At 58.1% G+C, this 18449-nt stretch overlaps 2 protein-coding genes across 2 annotated transcripts; one reads left to right on the plus strand and one right to left on the minus strand.

Annotated features, from left to right (window-relative positions):
• Nucleotides 1-1728: 1728 nt before the first annotated feature.
• On the plus strand, nucleotides 1729-5573 carry CUNH20orf204 (chromosome unknown C20orf204 homolog). The gene is made up of 5 exons (XM_052684221.1): nucleotides 1729-1890; nucleotides 3636-3770; nucleotides 3957-4019; nucleotides 4098-4250; nucleotides 4909-5573. The coding sequence occupies exons 1-5, from the start codon at nucleotides 1729-1731 to the stop codon at nucleotides 5038-5040; spliced, it is 645 nt and encodes a 214-aa protein (XP_052540181.1). The 3' UTR covers nucleotides 5041-5573.
• Nucleotides 5574-9310: 3737 nt separating this feature from the next.
• On the minus strand, nucleotides 9311-10658 carry LOC128080847 (ammonium transporter Rh type B-like). The gene has a single exon (XM_052683597.1). It carries the CDS (start codon nucleotides 10656-10658, stop codon nucleotides 9321-9323), a length of 1338 nt encoding a protein of 445 aa, XP_052539557.1. The 3' UTR covers nucleotides 9311-9320.
• Between the last annotated feature and the right edge of the window lie 7791 nt (nucleotides 10659-18449).

An 18449-nucleotide genomic window follows, 5' to 3' on the forward strand; every position in this document is an offset into this window, starting at 1 on the left:
AGAGGATGGGTGCGTGGGGAAAGGAAGGAGGCTGGGACAGACAGGGCTCTGAACAGCCCTGGTGGCTGCGGGGTTGGGGTGGTTGGAACCACAGTGGCGTGGCTCTTTGTGCTGGAGAAACTCCTGAGCTGTGGGAGTGTTTGGAGCATCTCCCCCCAGCCGTGTGCTGCAGGGCAGGATCAGTGGCTTCCCCTGCTTCTTGCTCAGGTGCCAGCATCATCTCCAAGGGTTTGGCTGCGAGTGCCCTGGAGGTGAGGAAATGCCAGGGCTGGGCTGCATTCTCCTCCTGGACGCCGTGCTGCCCTCGCCCAGCCTGTGCACTGCATCTCAGGTGCCCAGGGCCTTTACGTTCACTTTTGTTTCACAGATAAATGGGATCATCCATCTCAGAGCCCTTTAATGTGCCTAGATGTCTTTGTCTTTTTAAGCAGATCACGGCACCTATGAAATTTAACTATATATAGAGCTCAATAAACAAGTTATATGGGTCCTGTCTGCAATGGTATGTTCTTGTGTATTCCCACTGTGCACGGTGGAACGTTTTCCTGGTCGGATGGCTCCTGCTCCCACGTGCCAAGCTGAGAAGTCGGACTGTTCAGCTCTTTGCTTTATCTCACCCCAGTGCAGTGTTGTGTGTCGGTGACTTTCATCGCCTCCTGCATGAAAGCAATTGAAACCTGGAGTCAGGGCAGAGTTTTCTGAGCCTGGATTCACGTGCTGGCATTGACGTCCCCTGCTCAGAGTGCAAGAGTGGGGAAGCAGCAAGGCGTTACACTGCAACAGCATCATGGTGCCTGTGGGTGTTGCAGCCATCAGCTCTCAGGAGGCACGCTGCCCTCAGCAGCTAGAAGTGCTAACCATAGAAGTGCTAACCAAGCCTCGTAGTGTTTCTGGTTGTGACTTGGAATGATTAAAGCAACCGGCACTCATGGCGCTGTGCGTCCCCAGGCTTTGGTGTTGTCGCAGCACCCAGGCGGCATCCAGCATCCACGCGGTGAAACCACACCACCCTTCCCCACTCACCTTCTAGGGGCCTTTCGGCGCAGAGCAGCCTCCCGTACCCTGACCTCACGGCCGTTATCTCTTGGTGCGAGCAGCCCGCGGCTCTGCCTTCAGCTCGGGGCCGTCTCCTTTCCTTCCCTGGTTTCCCACCGTTGTGCCGCGCTGGGGTCTGCGTGCTGCGGCTTGGGTGCAGCGGGGAGCCCGGGGCTGGGCCGGCGGTGCTGCGGCCGCGACGCTCCCCCCGCTGCACGGGGCCGGGCCCGTCCCCTCCCACCGCAGCCCCGTGCGTGGAGCCAAGTTCAAACCGCCAGCCCTGGCGGAGCGGGACGCGACGTGGGGCCAACCTGGGGGCCCCCAACGCCTGCGGGGCTCCATGGTGAGTGCGGCGCTTCGAGGGGCGATGGGTTGGAGCCTCGCTGCTGCTGGGATTTGAGGCAGAAGGGGATGGGATGGGATTCAAAGCCATTGGGATGAGGTTTGGGGATCGTTGGGGTACGGTTGGGATAGGGCTTGGAGCAGCTGGGTATAGGGATCGGTGCGATTGGAGGGGGCTTAGGGATGGGGTTGTGCTGGGTTAAGGAGGGGGCTTGGACTGGTTGGGATGGGGTTGGGATGGGGCTGCGAGGTCCTGCTGTAAGGGTCTGCTCAGGATGGGGCTGTAAGGTCCTGTTATAAAGGTCTGCTTGGGATCAGGCTGTAAGGTCCTGCTGTAAGGGTCTGCTTAGGATGGAGCTCGGGGCTGGACTGGCCGGGAGGGCGTGGAGCTGGCGGGGAGGGCCGGTCCGGCCGGGGCTGGGCTGCGGCTTGGATCTGGCGGGGCTGGACGTGGGGCTGGTCCTGCGAGGGGCCCCTTCGGAGAGGATGGGACGGGGACCCCGGGGGCTGGAAGTGAGTGCTGTGCCTTTGTGCAGCCGATGGTAGCGCGAGTGCTGCTGTATCACTGATGGTGATTTCCCTTATCTCTGTGTATTTGTTGGAGGATTAGAGCTGGGGAAGAGATTAGCTCTGTCCTGCAGCCATACTCCCTGCGTTTTCCTCCTGCTGGAAGGGAGTGAGGCTGAGAGCAGCCCGATGTGCGGGCAGTGCTGGCCCTCCTGGCACCGAAGGGAGGAGGGATAAGGACAGAGCAGCAGTCAGATGTGTTTTCCCGTGCAGAAGGGAGGGAAGCAGCGTGCTTTGTGCTGTGTGGGCAGTGGGAATCACCCATAGAGGTCTCTCAGTTCCTGTCCTGATGCTTGATGAGCTCTTGGAACCCCCCGTGTCAGGCTGGGCTGCCTGGAAATACTGTAAATGCTGTAAATGCTGTGCTTTCTCCTGGAATTTGGTCCCAGTTGTTTAATAAGGCACTTCAGGGAAGTCATTGCTGGCTTAATGGTTTGAGCAAAATTACGTGGCCTTGTCTTCCTGGCTGCAGATGCTTCCTGAGAGCAGCTTTGGACTTTGGACGGGCCGACCTCATGGAAGCAGCGTTCTCCTTTGGAGAGTTACACCCTGGGTTCCGTGCATTGCTGTCTGTGGGTTTCAGCCTTGCACCATGCTGGGTTTGCATGTTGCATCGCACTGTGCTCCCCTTGCTCCTGCTGAGCTTTGAGAGCATTGGGGTAGGATGGGCTCTTTTGGCCTTTGGAGTCAGGAGCAGCACTATGTCCAGGGGGGAGAACGAAGCAGATGAAGGTTTCAGGAGTGGAAACCTGGAGAGCTTTTTCATTGAGTATCACCTGGTGCAGAGATCCAGAAAGCAGAGGGGAAGCCTAAGCCCTGAGCTGCAGATGGAAAACCTCCCTACTGTGTGCGCTTTGGCTGCAGTGCAGGGGCTGTGTTTTGAAGGGTGCTGAGCCGCTCTCTGCCTGCCCAGACCTGACTGGGGAAAAGCTGGGGCCCGTGGGGGTTTTCACTGCAGACAGGAGCAGGCAGCAATGCCTGCTGCCAGCATGGGCCCTGAGCACTGTGCCACCCCATAGCGGTGCTGCTGTTGCTGCACAGGGGAGCAGGGCCGCCAACATTCTTTCATGGCAGATGCTGAAGGTGCACGGCGCTTCCCATCCTCACCCTGCTGCTCAAATATCCCTGGTCCCGGTCATCCGAGGCTGTGCTGGCTTTCCTTCAACTTTCCTTCAAAGAACCTGAGCTCATCCTGCAGAGTGTCCGGGTGCACGGTTCCCACTGAGCTCAGTTATCAGCAGCTGGGTTTCCCCGCTCTGCTGGGAAGGCTGTTGAGCGGTGAGGCTGCTCTGGGCTTTGTGAAATGGTGGAGAGCATCTTTCCGAGCAACCTGGAACTGTTTGCTTTGAGCTGCGGAGTTTTGTCGGTGGGGAAGCTGCAGCCCCACTCTGCCTTAAGGTCCCTTTCAGTTCCCGTTGGCCTTGGGGTGCTAGGAGGGGGGACTGTGCTGGGGTGGAGAGCGTGCAGGCAGGCCTTATGGATGCACAGAGCTCCCACATCTCTGTGCTGTGTGCACTGCAGTGGGGTCATGAAGAGGGCTGAGAGCAGAGCGATTGCTGCAGGAGGCAATGGCTTTGCAGGGAGCATGTTGTTGCTCTCCCTCCTGCATGCTGTGTCTGCGAAAGAGGGAATAGGTCTGCTTGGTGTCCCCGAGCTTTCCTGTGGCTGACGCTGAGTCCTTCCCTGCACAGCTTCTCCCCAGGGCCCTCTCCTGTGCTGTGCTGCTGCTGCTGCTGGCCACCGTGCTGGGCAGGGGCTGGAGGTGCAGCATCGCCAGGATCCTGCGGCAGTACAGAGCTGTCATCTTCCACGAGATCCAGAACCTGGTGAGCGGGGAGAGGGGGGGGAATCGTAGAACCGTTTGGGTTGGAAGGGACCTTAAGTGTAACGCGGGGTTGTGCACAATGCAGGTAGGTGGGGAGAGTGCTGTGCTTCAATGCAGTACTCCTGCCCCACATGGAAGGCAGCAGTGCTTGGTGGTGCCTGATGCACTCCTTGCTTTATTGCTGCAGAAAAACCTGAGCGGGTCGGCAGAGAAGAGCAGTCGGGCCGGGCCGGTGTGCCGCTCTGACAAGGTGAGCTTCAGGGCTGGGGCACATCGTGGGCTGAGCCATCGAGCCCCATTCCTGCCTGCTCTCCCTTCTCCCTCCCAGGACCAGAGGATCCTGCAGTCCATCTACAACATCAGCATGTCGCTGCGGGACGTGGCAGGCGGTGCTCTGCGGGGCCCTGAGGAGGCAGCAGTATGGAAGGTGGTCCGGGACACTGAGTTTGTGCTCAGGGAGAACTGCCGGCGTATTGGCAAGGTGAGAGCATCACCCCTTCCCCATCACCCCACGGCTCCCAGTTTGCCATTCCTCGTGTTCGAGGAATCTCTGCAGCATCCCTAAGGGTGAAGAGCTGCTCTGGGTTTATGCTGGGGGCACAACCCTGAGGGCTTCCACCTGCCCGGCCCTGGGCTGAAGGCTGCACCCAGCAAATGGTCTTGGTGGGTGGGTGGGTGCTCCGGTTTTGTGCTTGTGGGCAAAACCTGTGATTTGGATCCAAAACATCAATCTGGGCATCCCCAGGGATCTGCTGGGGAAACCCCAGCAGGGGAGAATCCCCTACCACAAAGAACTCGTTAACCAGCGGGGAAGCCCCAGGGTGCTCCCAGCTCTGCCTGGCGAAGCGCTGGGGTCACATCCCTGCTGCAATCAGCTTGGGTTAATGCTGGGTGAACGTCAGCATGGTGCGGGGAAGCCACCTGTTGCCTTGCATGAGGACGTGCCATTGGGAGGGTGCTGCAGGGATGGTTTGCTCTGCTTCGCCCCTTAGCTCTCCGGAGGCCTCATCCTTGCTGTGTCTGTGTCTGTGCTTCGGGCACCCACAGCCCCTGTGTGTGTGGGGCCAGCATCCTCCCCTGGCATCGGGTGACATGTTGGTGGCTGCTGTCCCCATGCCTGATTCTCTCACCCCCAGCAGAGCCCCCCACGCCCCCCACTGCAGCCGCACCGCAGGAGGCAGCAGCTGAAGGAGATCTCAAGGAAGGCACAGAGGCTGGCCACGTGCTGGGAGAAGCTCAACGTGCTGCACGCGGCCCCTCGGGACTCATAGGGGACACCCCAACACCTCATCCTGCATCTGGGTTCATGGCTGCTGGCATCCTGCATCGAACCCTGAGGTGAATCGAATCCCACTGCTGGCTCAGCAGATACAAGCAGGTGCCCAGGTTGAGTTCATCCTCCTGGCCCAAATGGTACCCAGGGACCACATGTGGGGCACAATCCAAAACCTGGGGAAGAAGAAGGGGTGAAGTGCAGAAAACTGAGATGCAGTGATTTCTGTGCTGCTCCTCGCCCTGCATCCCCTTCCCCTGCTGCCCTGTGGGGACACCAGCTGCTTTCCTGAGCAGAAAGAGGACAATGTGACCCACTGGGATGAGTTCTGCTGGCACCGGAGTGCTGTGCATCCGTGGGTAGAAGGATGTGCGTCCCTAGTGAGTGTGGCTCCGGGACTGGGAGAGCTGCCCTGGGCCCCCGGCTGTGTGAGGGGACCTGGGGGAGGGCAGTGGGATAAATATCTGGGGAATGGAGGGTCAGTATGAGCGTGGCTGGGAGGGACCCTTAGAGGTAAGTGCAGCCCTAAAGGCTGTGCCTCCTTCCTTGGTTGGGGTGTGCGAGACCAGAAATAAATCCTCTCCTGGCTCTGCAGCCCCGAGCTTTGTGTGGGGTGGGGGCTCCTCGGCATTACTCGGCGGAGCTGTGCTCGCTGATTCAGCTTCCCCAGCCCTTCTCTCCCCCCCCCCACCCCCCCCCCCCCGCGCTCTGCCTGCGAGGACGGCGCTGCGGGACGCGAGGTGGCAGCAGCGCGCTGTGAGCCGCCACCGCTTTGTGCGTGTGTTGGGGGGGGAGGAGGGTGGATGCGAGATGGGGGGTCCAACCTTCGGGATCGCCCTTCGGGGTGCGCGACCCCTGCGCTGGAGGAGGAAGCGGGATGGGGTGGGATGGGTGCGTGCGGTGCTGCTTCGTTTTCCTCAGGGTGATGGAGGGAAGTGACACCGGAGCGGCACCGCCTGCAGAAAGCGTTTGCAGCGCCGGTGGTTTTGCCACAATCTCTGCCTTCGGGGGCACGGGGAGCCCGGTGAGGCGGCAGGAATGAGTGCATGGAAAGGCAGGAAAGAGTGAAGGAAGAGGCTGAAGAGAGGGAGGGGAAAAACGAGGTCGAAGCGCCGGTGGAATCACAGCAAAACAGCCGGAAAAAGGAAACGGGCCTGAAAAGTCACATAAAAATAGCAGCGAGGCGAGCCCAAGTGTGCAGCACATGGGAGTGAGCGCATTTCCTTCGAGGGCAGCACCGCACGCTCCCGGCTGCTCTGGGGGGGCTGCTCTGATGTGGCTCCAGCAGCCGCTGCCTCCCTGCAGCCCTCCCTGCCCTCCCCCCGGCCCCTGCGCGGTGCCAGGCTCTTGGCATCCTGTCGGCACCGCGCCAGCCTCCGCCTCGCTCAAGGGCGGCCGTGTGAAGGGTAAGAAAGTGACATGCATCGTGCAGGAGGAGATGCCGCACGGGGATGAGTTGCGCTGGGCTGTGCCGCGTTGGGATGCGTGCAAGGAGCCGGCTGTATGCGCGCAGCCACGTGCCACGCTGTCCCGCAGGTGTGTGCATGCCCTGGTGGTGATCGGCTTCCCAGCTGCGTCCCAGCGCTTTGCAAACAGCGCAATCACCGCTTCCTCCCTTCGCCTCTTGTTTTGCAATCAGCGCCCCAGGGAGTGGGGTCAGCGTGTGGGGCTGTGGGGACGGCTGCTCTGTGCCAGGCTCAGCGTGCTGCAGCCCTGGGAGCTGGCAGCGCACCCGGCTGGTACATCAATGCGGAGCTGATAGCGGGGGCACGTTTCACCCTTTTGCAATGCTACGTTCCAACAAAGTGCTGCTGGGATGGAGCAGTGCCATCCCCATCCTGGGAACGCAGCGGCCCCGATCCCCGGCAATCAAGGACCGTATGTCCTGCCCTGTTGCTCAGCTGCGGTGCTCGTGGGGCGGGGGCTATGGGGCCGGAGATGGGGCTGTCAGCCCCATATGGGCACGGAGTGAGCGCTGGGGGCACTGGCACACGCAGCCTGTGTCTGACAAAGAAGAAGAGCGTTTTGTTCTCTTCCCATCTCCCTGCAGCATCGTAAAGCTGTTGAAAGCCCAGATTTACGGTGTGATAAACGCTAGGGGCTCTGGTTAATATTTTACTGCTTCATCCTTTGGAGAGAGGCGGTGGTGGAGGAGAGCTGGGCTCGGGGCGGCACGCCCAGCAGCGGCTCTGCCCGGCTCCGGCTGCGGGACAGCGGATCCCAGGGGATGGGGACAGCAGGGAGTGGGGCCGTACAGAGCCATGCCACGACCCAGGTGGGTGCTGGCACCCCTGGCTACGGGGCAGCAGCTCCCATGATCCCATATGGACACTGTGGGTGGGCAGTGAGGTGGGGGTGTCAGCCCCCAAAGGAGCACCGTGCTGGGAACGGTGAACGCAAACCCCAGGGTCCCGCAGTGGGGAAGGGCAGCCCCCCCATAGCTTCCCAGGCTGTTGCTGCTTTGGAAGGCATCTGCCGACCAGATTGGGCCCGTGCTGGGACGTGCCACCAAGCTGTGGGCACGGCTCTGGGTGCCCGCATTGCCCTCTTCCCAGCACGCTGCGTGGCCCCATGGGTGCTGGATGCAGCCTGGCTGTGCTGGTGGAGCAGTGCCTGCGGTGCTGGGTTCTCTGCAGGAGGTGCAGCCCTGCTGGGATGGGCCTGGGGGTGCTGGGAAACAGCTCAGAGCTGAGGGGAGTGTTTGCAAGGAGGCTGAGTGGGTAAAGCATGAGAACTCCAAAAGGGAGCAGAGAGGGGCCTGTGCTATGCACCACCGTCCTGCTGTATGCGATGAGCAAAGGGGCTGTAGCTTCGGGGCTGCATGTGGATACGTGTGTGTGCACGTGGGTGTGAACGTGTGCACGCACGTGTGTGATGTCTGTTTGTGTGTGTGCGTGTGATATGGCAGTTTCCCAAGGCAGTAGCAGCACTCTCTGGAGCCGCCAGCCCCATGCACCCTCCTCCATGTCCCTGCTGGAGCTGCAGCCATGCAGCGGGATGCCAGCAGAGTGGGATGCTGGGCTCAGTCAGAGCAGCAGCAATTCCAGACCCTGATGGCATCACAGCGCAGGCTCCAGCAGCCCTTGCTGTGTGATGTGGGCTGGATGGCAAGAAGGGAGCAGGCTCTGCTCCGTGTCCACACCACGCACACCTCCACGAGGCTGCACTGGTGCTGTTGGGGCACTGTGGCTGTGCTCAGGCCCCGTCCCCACTGCTCAGCCCGTGGCACCCTCCGCCGGGGCCCATTGTTCTGCCGCGCCGGGCTGCAGGGCAGGATTCCTTTGTCAGAACTGAACAATATTTTATTCTAACAATTAACCAAACCCGCCCGGGCTGCCGAGCCTGGTTGTGATTATTGGAGGGCGAATTCCCCAGCTTCGCTCTTGGTGTTGGCTCTGCCTGGGGCCACGCGAGGCAGTGGGGATGCAGCCCCAAGCTGCGGGGCTCACAGTGGGGTCCCTGTGTGCCCAGAGCTCCCATCCCTGCAGCAGGCACTGGGGGAGGCTTTTCACTGCCTTTACCCCCTTTGGGAGCCTTCAACGTAGTCTCTGTGGCAGTGATGGAGCAGGAGTGCGTGACTCAGAGAGATGGAGAGAGGACTGTGAATCACAACCCTTCCCAGGCAGGATGAGGCCCTGTGCCGCCTGCCGTCACGGGACTGCAGCCTTTGTCCTCAGTGGGGTGGCAGTGGGGCTGGGCTGCGTGTGATGGGGCCACCGTTCTTCCTGCATGGGCCTCCATGCTGCCTTCTGTTCTCCCAACCCTGCTGTTGGGGTGTGGAGAGAGTTCCATGGGTTGAGGGGTCCTTCCTGCAACCTGGCTCTGTCTGAGCACCAGTCTGGGCACTGCTGGCCAAAAAGGGAGGCAGCTCCCTGTGCAATTTATCCAGGGAGTCCTGGTCGAGTTTGGGTTATCCAAGACACTGTAACTTATGAAATCCCTCTAAAAATCTCTCGCTTGTGGCTATCTCATCCACCATGCTGCTTCCAGCCCTGCAGCTCTCCAACAGAGATGCGGTGGAGAAGCCCAGGGAAGCACAGGGATATTGGCCGTCCTGTGTTGGCAGGTAGGGAAGAGACATCCAGAGACATAAAGCCTGATCCGTGGGACTGTGGATCCGTCGGGGTGTGGGATCAACTCCTGTTGCTGCATGGGGGCAGAGGTTTGCAGCCTTGAGGTGGGTGTGGGCAGAAGGGTGCAGCGATTCTCAGCAGCCGGAGCTGTGCATTCTGCATGAGCCCCTGCTGGAAATGCCATTGAACGTCCCACATTTGGTGTCTACACGCACTCCTTCATGGCCAGGCGGTCCACCTCAGTGCTGCTGCCCAGAGCTGGGGGGCTCTCTGCCCGCTCCTGGAGCTTAAAGTACAGTGCATCCTCAAAGCACAGTGGTTCAGGCGGTGGGGCCAGGCAGGGCAGGCGCAGTGCAGCACCCACCAGCATCCCGGCGAGCAGCGAGCCACCGAGAGCCACCATCAGCCCAGCTGCTTGCCACTGTGCCTGCCTGTGCCTTGCTGCCTCGCTGCCATCCCCAGGGGCCACCAAAGCAGCCACAACACTGGCCACCGCGCCGAGGATGCCGGGCAAGCCATGCAGGTTGTGGATCCCACAGCGGTCCTGAAGCGCCAGTTTCTTTGCCAGGAGAGGGGTGAGGAACTGGAAGCCCAGGATGCACAGCAGTGAGGAGAGACTGCCCAGTGCCAAGGCTGCTGCTGGAGTGATATGCATGTCGGCCACTGCACCGATGGCCACACCGCCCGCCAGGCTGCCGTTCTGCAGGTGACCCGCGTTCAGCTTGCCTTCACTCTCCAGCAGGATGGAGATCAGCACAGTGGTGATGGCACTGGCACTCAATGCCAGCAGGGTGTGCAGGATGGCACGGTGCTGGGCATCCTCTGGTTGGCACAGCACAGCCACGAAGCTGGGCCAGAACACCCAGAGGATGAGCGCTCCCAGCAGGGCCAGGAGGTCGGAGCGCGGCGTTGGGGTCTCTTTAGGATGCACCGTTGGCTTTGCATTCCCAAACAGCACTTTGGACACGCCGAGGCCAAAGTAGCAGGCGAAGATGTGGATGGTGATGGTGCCACCCACATCAAGGACACCCAGCCGGGTGATGATGAGCCACTCACTGGCCAGGTAGATGGGCACCTCGCAGAGGGCCATGGCCAGCAGCTGGCAGGGACTTGTCCTGCCCAGCACGGCTCCCGCTGAGATGAGCACAGTGACGGCAGCAAACTCAGCGCTGAGCATGCTGTGGAGTCCCAGAAGTGCTTTGCCATGGTGCAGGCGGTGCAGCAGACCCTGCAGCACCAGTGCCCACTGCGCTGAGACATTGAGCAGGAGAAAGTTGTGGGTCAATGCGCTGAGCCCGTAGCGGGGCAGGAAAGCCAGCAACAGCCCCAGCCCCACCACCAGCATCACCTGGATGTCCTGGAAGAAGGGAAAGGTGCTGTGGAGCTGCTTGGGTGCATGCTCGGCGTCCTCTGAGTTTGTGGCTGCAGCTGAGTGCTCGTCATAGGTGATGAAGAGAGTGAAGAAGAACAGCAGGGCAGCCTGGAAGAGGCCCAGTGAGAGGGGCAGGAGGCAGCGGGTGCTGGTGGGTGGTGGCAATGCCATCCCCAAGCAGGAGACAGGATGGTGGCAGTGGCACAGCAACGCAGGGGCTGGTGCTGAGCTGTGCTCCACCGTGTGTTGGGGATTTTATGGCCGCAGTTAATTTTTAACAGGAAATAGGAGCTGATGGACCAGGAGGCTTTTCTCCCTACCACCCCCTTCCACTTCTTTCAGTGCAATAAATGACCCCTGCGCTCCTGTTTGGAAACCATAAAAGTTGGATGCGAGGCTTTTTGGGTCTTGAAGAGATCAAAGGGCAGCTGCCGTGGGGCAGCAGAGCAGCCCATGGGGCCGGCGGTGGTGCTGGGACTGAGGGGAACGCAGTGACATAGACCCACTTTCCCCCATCTGCAACCCCAGAGCCAGAACCCGTCAGCAGTACCAATGCTGGGAGGGTTCCCTGTGCGTGTGCGCAGCAGGACGTGGCTGAGCGCTGCCGGCTCTGCCCGGATGGGGACAGCTCTGGGCTCACCATGGCTTTGGTACCATGCACGCGTTGCCCAACCTTCACGATGCCCTGTGAAGCCCCGAATTCAGGCCGCACAGATCTTTTTCTCACAGGTTTGTGTTGGCTTGAATGGCTGGAAATTCATTAACAATTAGCGCGCGAGAAAAACAAAACCCAGAGCAGCCAAGCTGCTACCCCGAAGTTTCTGGGTTGCTGTTTAATGTGACATTTTGCCAGTGAATGTCTGGAAAAAAAATATGAGAACCACAAGAACAAAAGGCAGAAGGGTTGGTAAATATTTGTTCCAGAGAGAAGATATTTTTGTGCTGTCCCTGATCTCAACACCCCTGCCGCGGGCGCTGGCTCCGCGCCGCTCTTCGTCATTGTTACTGGAGGATGAGGCAGGCGAGGGCGCAAAATGGGAAACAATTGTTGAATAATCCGCGCGCGGCCGCGTTGCCAAACCCTTCCCTGCCATTTTTCAATGCTGGAAATCGGGGCAACGTCGATAGGAGGTGCGTTGGAGGGAGCACCTTCGGGCACGGCGATGGGGTCACGTCGTGCTGAGCCACCTCGGACTGCAAAATAAAGGGCAGAGGGACTTGAGGGTTTGTGGGCTTGGACCAGGGGATGCTCCATCCTTGGCAGCAGAGGCTCAGGGTTGTCCTTTCCGTGTGACCAGGGCAGGAGATTGCCATTTTGGGACCACAAGGATGCACGGGGGTTGACCTGATATCCCTGAGTGCTGGGGGTTGATGTGGGGCTGGGATGTGCAATGGGGTTCACCATAGCAAGCGGGGTGGCCGTGGGGCTCCTCCTGCTCCCATCTCCTCCCTTACCCTGTGCTATGGGGCAGAAGGGATGCCCTGTCCTTCTCACCGATAGAAAAAAAGGGAAAGAAAAGTGTTTTCAGCACAGCTGACCCCTCACCCATAGCCCATTGCCACGTCACCCACTCGATGGGTTTCGATTTGGGGTTTCCAATAACATGGCGAATCGTTGCCACAGACAGAAGTGCTTTGGTTCAGAGCACGTTTAAGGGCCGGAGAAAACGCTGATAGGAAAAGCTGCCTGTAAGGAATGGGGAGCTCTGAGCAGGTATTTAACAAGCAGAGAGCTGGGGGCTGTATGGGGAGGTGATGGCTCCTTATCTCTGTCAGTGGCAGATATGGAACTGCAGGCTCAGCAGGATGCCCTATGCTCCTCGGGTGGGTATTCTCTTTCCAGCTGGAAATCTTGCCCAGGCAATACTGTAGGCTTTAGGATGTGCATAAGGGCTCACAGAGGTGTAAGGCTCAGGGCAGCCAGTATGGTGGTGCGAGGCACCCTGACACCTTATCCCAACCCACCCCAACCTTCCAAACCCTCACGAGGGCAAAGAGCAGCAATGCCTGCTGTCCCCAGGCCAAGGACCCCGCTGCAGAGCACAGGGGACCCTGCTGGGGTGCTATTAAAAAATAACCTTTATGGCCCCCATAAAGAGAGGGCAAAGTTTCAAGAGGTCATCAGGGAGGGGAAAGTCCCCCTGGCCCCATTGGCACCCCTGGACCTGCAGAGCAGCCAATGATTAACCCACAGAGTGGGGTACGCCTGTGGAACACTGCTGTACCCACAGTGTGGGGGCAATGGGGGAAAGCTCGGTCCTTCCAGGACCATTTTGCAGGACGACTTTTGTAAGGATGAGTTTCGTGGGATGGGTTTTATAGGATGAGTTTCGCTTCGGCACCGGAGCTCAGGGATGGAGGAAGCATCTGGAGAGGAGCGGGGCGGCGGGGAGGGAGAGCTGCATCCACCCCCCGCATCCCCCCTTTCACTGTGTGGGCAGTTGTTTTATGGCAGGAGGGCCGGGGAACCATTTTAGCATGATCCACGCTGAGACTGCTCGAGGAGTTCCCCGCTGAGGGCTGGATACAAAGAAAAGCGGAATTAACGGCGGGTCATATAAGGCAACAGGATCTGACAGATCCGAGCCAATGTATGCTGGCAGCAGCCAGTCCGTGGCACTGTGAGAAAACACTCCTGCAAATTTAACAAATCCCTATGGTCTAGAAAGTCATGTACAAGAAATTACTAATGAAGGGATCTAGTCATATCTGGATTTCCAGACGCTGGTCATAGTCCCACCGCATCTTGCAGGCCATATAAGTACATGGATCTGCATCCAGGGCGCTGCGGACCGGGAGGATTTTCAGATCGTCTGCGTCACTGCAGGGCTTGGGAACACGGTGTGGGGAAAGGTCCTGTGTGTGTGGGATGGCCGGGGGAGTGTGGGGCTGCAGTGGCATTGGGGTGGCATCATGCTGACATCAGGCTGGTGTCGAGGTGGAAGGGGGCCACCAGGGGATGCTCAGCCAAGGCACCATGCAGTGCCCATCAGCTGCTGGGGACTGCCCTGTTTTCCTTCCTAGTCTTGGTGTCACCCCATGGGCACAAAAGAAGTTGCATTTCCTAAAGAGCTGTTGTGCTTCTGTCTGTGAAGGTTCTCCTACCGCCTCTTCCAGCTCTGTAGGTCCTACACAAACACTGGCTATTGTTAGTCTGACCCAAACACATGTTGTGTATCCTGTATACACATCATGGTGTGTATGCACAAATGCTCATTGTAGGTCCTACCCAAACACCCACTCCAGGGCCTACCTGAATGCTCCTCATAGATCCTACCTAAACACCCCATGTAGGTCCTACCCAAGCACATAGTGTATGCCCTGCCTAAACACTCAGTGTAGGTCCTACCCAAATGCTTATTGTAGATCCTGTCCAAACATACTGTGTATGTCCTACATGGCCATGTACTGTAGGTCCTATAGAAACACACAATGTATGTCCTACCCAAACACGTGATGTATGTCCTACACAAATGCTCATTGTAAGTTCTACCCAAACACCCGGTGTAGGTCCTACCCAAACACATAGAATAGGTCCTACCCAAACACATAGTGTATGCCCAACCCAAACACCAAGTGTAGGTCCTACCCACACACATAGAATAGGTCCTACCCAAACACACAGTGTAGGTCCTACCCAAATACCAAGTGTAGGTCCTACCCAAATACCAAGTGTAGGTCCTACCCAAACACACAGAATAGGTCCTACCCAAACACACAGAATAGGTCCTACCCAAACATACAATGTAGGTCCTACCCAAACACACAGTGTAGGTCCTACCCAAACACACAGTGTAGGTCCTACCCAAATGCCTGGCTATTTTCTAACCCATCCCTTTTTCTTCCCCCCACGCTGTCGTGGCGATGCCGCAACCTCCACCAGAGACCGGCTGCTTCTGCCCCACGGAGCTGGGCAGGTGGCCAGCCCCCCCCTGAGCCCCTCGCTCTGCCCAGGGACAAAGAGGAACAGACGTCACCGCGCATCACGCGGCCACGGCCCGCTCCATCTTGTTAGCACATTGTGTAACACAACATGTGGAGGCGCCGGGACCGCACACACATGCGCTCCCCAACAGCCCAACGAGGGGGGAACGAAAGAAGAAAAAAAAAAGAAGTAAAAGAAAAAAAAAAAAAAAAGAGAAAGAGAGAGAAGAAAAAAAAAAAAAAAAAGGAAGCAATTTAAGCTTTGAATCTTTCTCTTTAAAATGTTCTCATGGCTTCATTAGAATTTGCAGCCACAGAGGCTTTGAAGAGCCTGGTATAAGGAGTGAAACATCTGGAAAAATTAGGATTAATGAAAACATAATTCCCAAGACTAAAGGAAAGATTAATCCTGCGTTACCACTTGTGTGTTCCACAGCTTTTCCCCAGCTCGTAACGCTGAACTTATTAAATCGCCTTGAGCTGAGTTTTCCTTTTTCTCTCTCCCTCCCCTATTGAGCCCAATGGAAGCGACTGATGCCAAACGTAACCATAACCAACTGCGCCGAGCAGCACGTGTGCGCCTGCCCGCCCCGCTCCCAGGTGGGCTGAGGGGGCCTGGGGGTGGGCAGTGGGGTGGGGGCTGTGTGGGGCGGTGGGTGCTGTGCTCACAGGGCTGCACCTGCTGAGCTCGGCAGGATGGGGCCGATGTGGTGCTGGGATGGGGGATGCAGTGATTTGGGGGCTACATTCGGGAATACACCAATGTAAGAATGGATTTGGGAATAAGTGCTCGACTTGTTCCCAAGGTGTTGGGTGGCATTTCTGCAAGCACAAAGCTTGCCATGGCTGCGGGAGGGCAGTATCATGACACGTCGTGCAGTGCCATGCAGTGCTGTGTAATGTCATGCAATGCCATGCAATGCCATGCAATGTCATGCAATGCCATGCAGTGCTGTGCAATGCCATGCAATGCCATGCAATGCCATGCAGTGCTGTGCAATGCCATGCAATGCCATGCAGTGCCATGCAGTGCTGTGCAATGCCATGCAATGCCATGCAGTGCCATGCAATGCCATGCAGTGCTGTGCAATGCCATGCAATGCCATGCAGTGCCATGCAGTGCTGTGCCATGCAATGCCATGCAGTGCCATGCCATGCAGTGCTGTGCAATGCCATGCAATGCCATGCAGTGCCATGCAGTGCTGTGCAATGCCATGCAATGCCATGCAGTGCTGTGCAATGCCATGCAGTGCCGTGCAATGCCATGCAATGCCATGCAGTGCTGTGCAATGCCATGCAGTGCCATGCAGTGCCATGCAGTGCCATGCAATGTTGTGCAATGCCATGCTGCGCAATGCTGTTCTGTCCAGTGCCTTACTGCGTAATGCAGTGCAATGCCATGCAACTCTGTGCCATGCAATGTCGTGCAGTGCCACGCTCTGCCGTGCAGTGCTGTGCCATGCAAAGCCACACCATGCAACACCGTGCCATGCTGTGCAGTGCTACGCAATGCCCGTGCTGGCACTGCTCTTCTCTGCTGCGTTTCGTTGCTGCTGGGGCGAGGCTGTGAGAGGGGCATTGAGCAATGCGTGCCCTGTGCCAGCTGCTCCGCGGGCAATGCTGCTCTGCGTGGGGTTCCTGTGAGCTGCACTGCGGGGGTTCTGCAGTGGAGATGGGGCACACTGCAGTGCTGGAGATACTCGGAGAGCAACCGTGCCATGCAACCCTTCCAGCCCCAGCAAAGCCATGGGTAGGGCTGGCATGGGATATGGAGCTGAGCTTGGTGGTGCTGGGTCTTTGCACGCAGAGGGAGCAGCTGGGGAAGCTGCTCTTGGAGGGAAACCCCTTTTGCTCTGTAAAATACTGCAGTAGATTCCTATTGGGACACTGATAATGCATGGTAAAAAAAGTATCATGGGAGAGATGGCGGTGGATTTGGGGATCACGTCCAATGTTTGCCCCTTGTATGGAGCTCAGCCACATCCCTTTTCTCCATGTCTCTTTGCTCCGTCACTGCAAAGCCTGGCTGCCCAGACGCTAATGTGTGAAAACGGATGCAATCAGCGTCGGTGCGCTCCTCTCCCCAAATTAAACACCAGTACATATGTCTATATAGTGGTGTTTATTTAGCATAATAAAAGAAGGCAGATTTCACTTCATTACGCCTTAATCCGTCCCACGTTTGGCTGGGGGGAAGGCTGGGCAGCGTGAGCCCTGCTCCGAGGCCAGCTGCTCCGCAGAGCACAGCAGCTTGTGCAGAGCCAGCACACAGCTGTGTGTCCGGCTGCCCGGGGCCATGCTGGGGTCTGCAGGCTTGGGGATGCTCCCAGGGCTGAGCTGGCCCCCAGGGCTGGAGGAGCAGCACATGCTGGGGGTGGTGGCCATGGGGCAGTGGTCCCCTCTGCCTGTCCCTGCTGGGGTTTGGATGGCAGCACTGGGTGGTGCTCTGTTTGTCATCTACCCATGGGGAAAGCAGGTGTGGGCCTGGGAAGGGCTGCAGCCAGCATAGTCAGAGGTGTGTTTATGCCATGCATGGGGAGAAAGTGCACAACTGGCCCATATGTGGGGATAAAAGGCACGTTTACCCCGTGCACAAGGATAAAGGATACATCTGCCCCATGCATGGGAGTAAAGGACACATCTGGTCCATGAATGGGAGTAAAGAACATATCTGCTCCTTTCATGGGGATAGGAAGCACATATACCCCATGCATGGGGATAAAGGACATATCTGCTCTATGAATAGGGATAAAGGGCACATCTGCCCCATACGCATGGAGATAAAGGACGTATATGATGTATATAGGGATAAAGGACATATCTGCCTCTTGCACGGGGGCAAGGCACAAGTTCACCCCATGCATAGGGATAAAGGACACACCTGTTCCACTCATGAGGAAGGAGAGCACATCTGCCCTGTGCACAGGGTGGATACCTGGGCTCTACCCTGTGCTGTGTGAGCCCTGGAAGAGGGCCAGGACAGCCAGGAGGACGCCGTGCCTCAATGGACAGGACAGCCCATGGGACACACAAAGGCTCTCCATGCACGCAGGGACTTCATTGCAACGCTCCAAGAATGGCAGCCAGGACCACCCCCCCGGGCTGTGGCACAGAGGTGACACCGGCGCAGCGCTTCGCTCCCTCCTTCCCACGCCTCTCCCCGTTGTTTTCCAGAGAGGAAATCTGCAACCTTGCTCTTTTTTTTTTTGTTCCAATTTGCTGTTGTTCTGTGCATGTGCGCAGCGCGGGGCCCAGCTGGAGGTGGTGGCGGCGGGCGCCAGGTGCCCGTCACCGTGCGGACAATGGCGGCGGCACCCACGGCGCATTGTGTGTGGGAGGGGGAGATGGATGGAGGTCACATCCTGCCGTTCTTCCCGTGCCCGGCACCAGGAAAAAGCTGTGCTTTGTAAATACAAAAATAAACAACAAACTCTTCCCCCCATTTACCACCTTCCCCACCCCCCCCCAACAAACATGACAACAGTGGTATCGGAGCCACCTGCTCGGGGAAGTGATTTTTCATATAGGCAGGAAGCAGGGGGCTAATTAAATCCCAGGTCAAGAATATAAAGGGAGAAAGAAGTTGATGGCAAGAAGTTTACTGTCCCACTGTGCAGCCAGAGAGGTGCGTGGGGTGCCCAGTGATGTGGCAGTGTGTGCGGGTGGCACAGATAGCTGGGTATGAGGGTGGGCTGAAAGGAGGAAGAGGAAGAGGAGGGATGAAGGAAGCAGTGGGAATCCCCCTTTCCTTCTCGTGCCACAGCAGTGGGTTCATCCGTGTATCCCTCACCGAGTGGGAGTGCATGGCAATGGGATCCCCAACGTCCCCTTCTGCTGCGTGCAGAAAGTCAGCCTGGCCAGACCTACAAGAGTGTCTCAGCCTTCAGCGAGATCATATGAGGTTTCTGTTTCACAAGAAGGAGGATGGCATTTCCATTGTGCTCGCCGGGGAAGTGTTGCAATGTGCGGCCGCTTCCATTCTTTGTCTTCCTCCATGCAGAGGAGGAGTCTCAGCCTCATCCAGAGTGACCCATCACA

This window comes from Tympanuchus pallidicinctus, unplaced genomic scaffold, assembly GCF_026119805.1.
Source record: "Tympanuchus pallidicinctus isolate F22 unplaced genomic scaffold, pur_lepc_1.0 scaffold20, whole genome shotgun sequence".
Classification (NCBI taxonomy): Eukaryota; Metazoa; Chordata; class Aves; order Galliformes; family Phasianidae; genus Tympanuchus; species Tympanuchus pallidicinctus.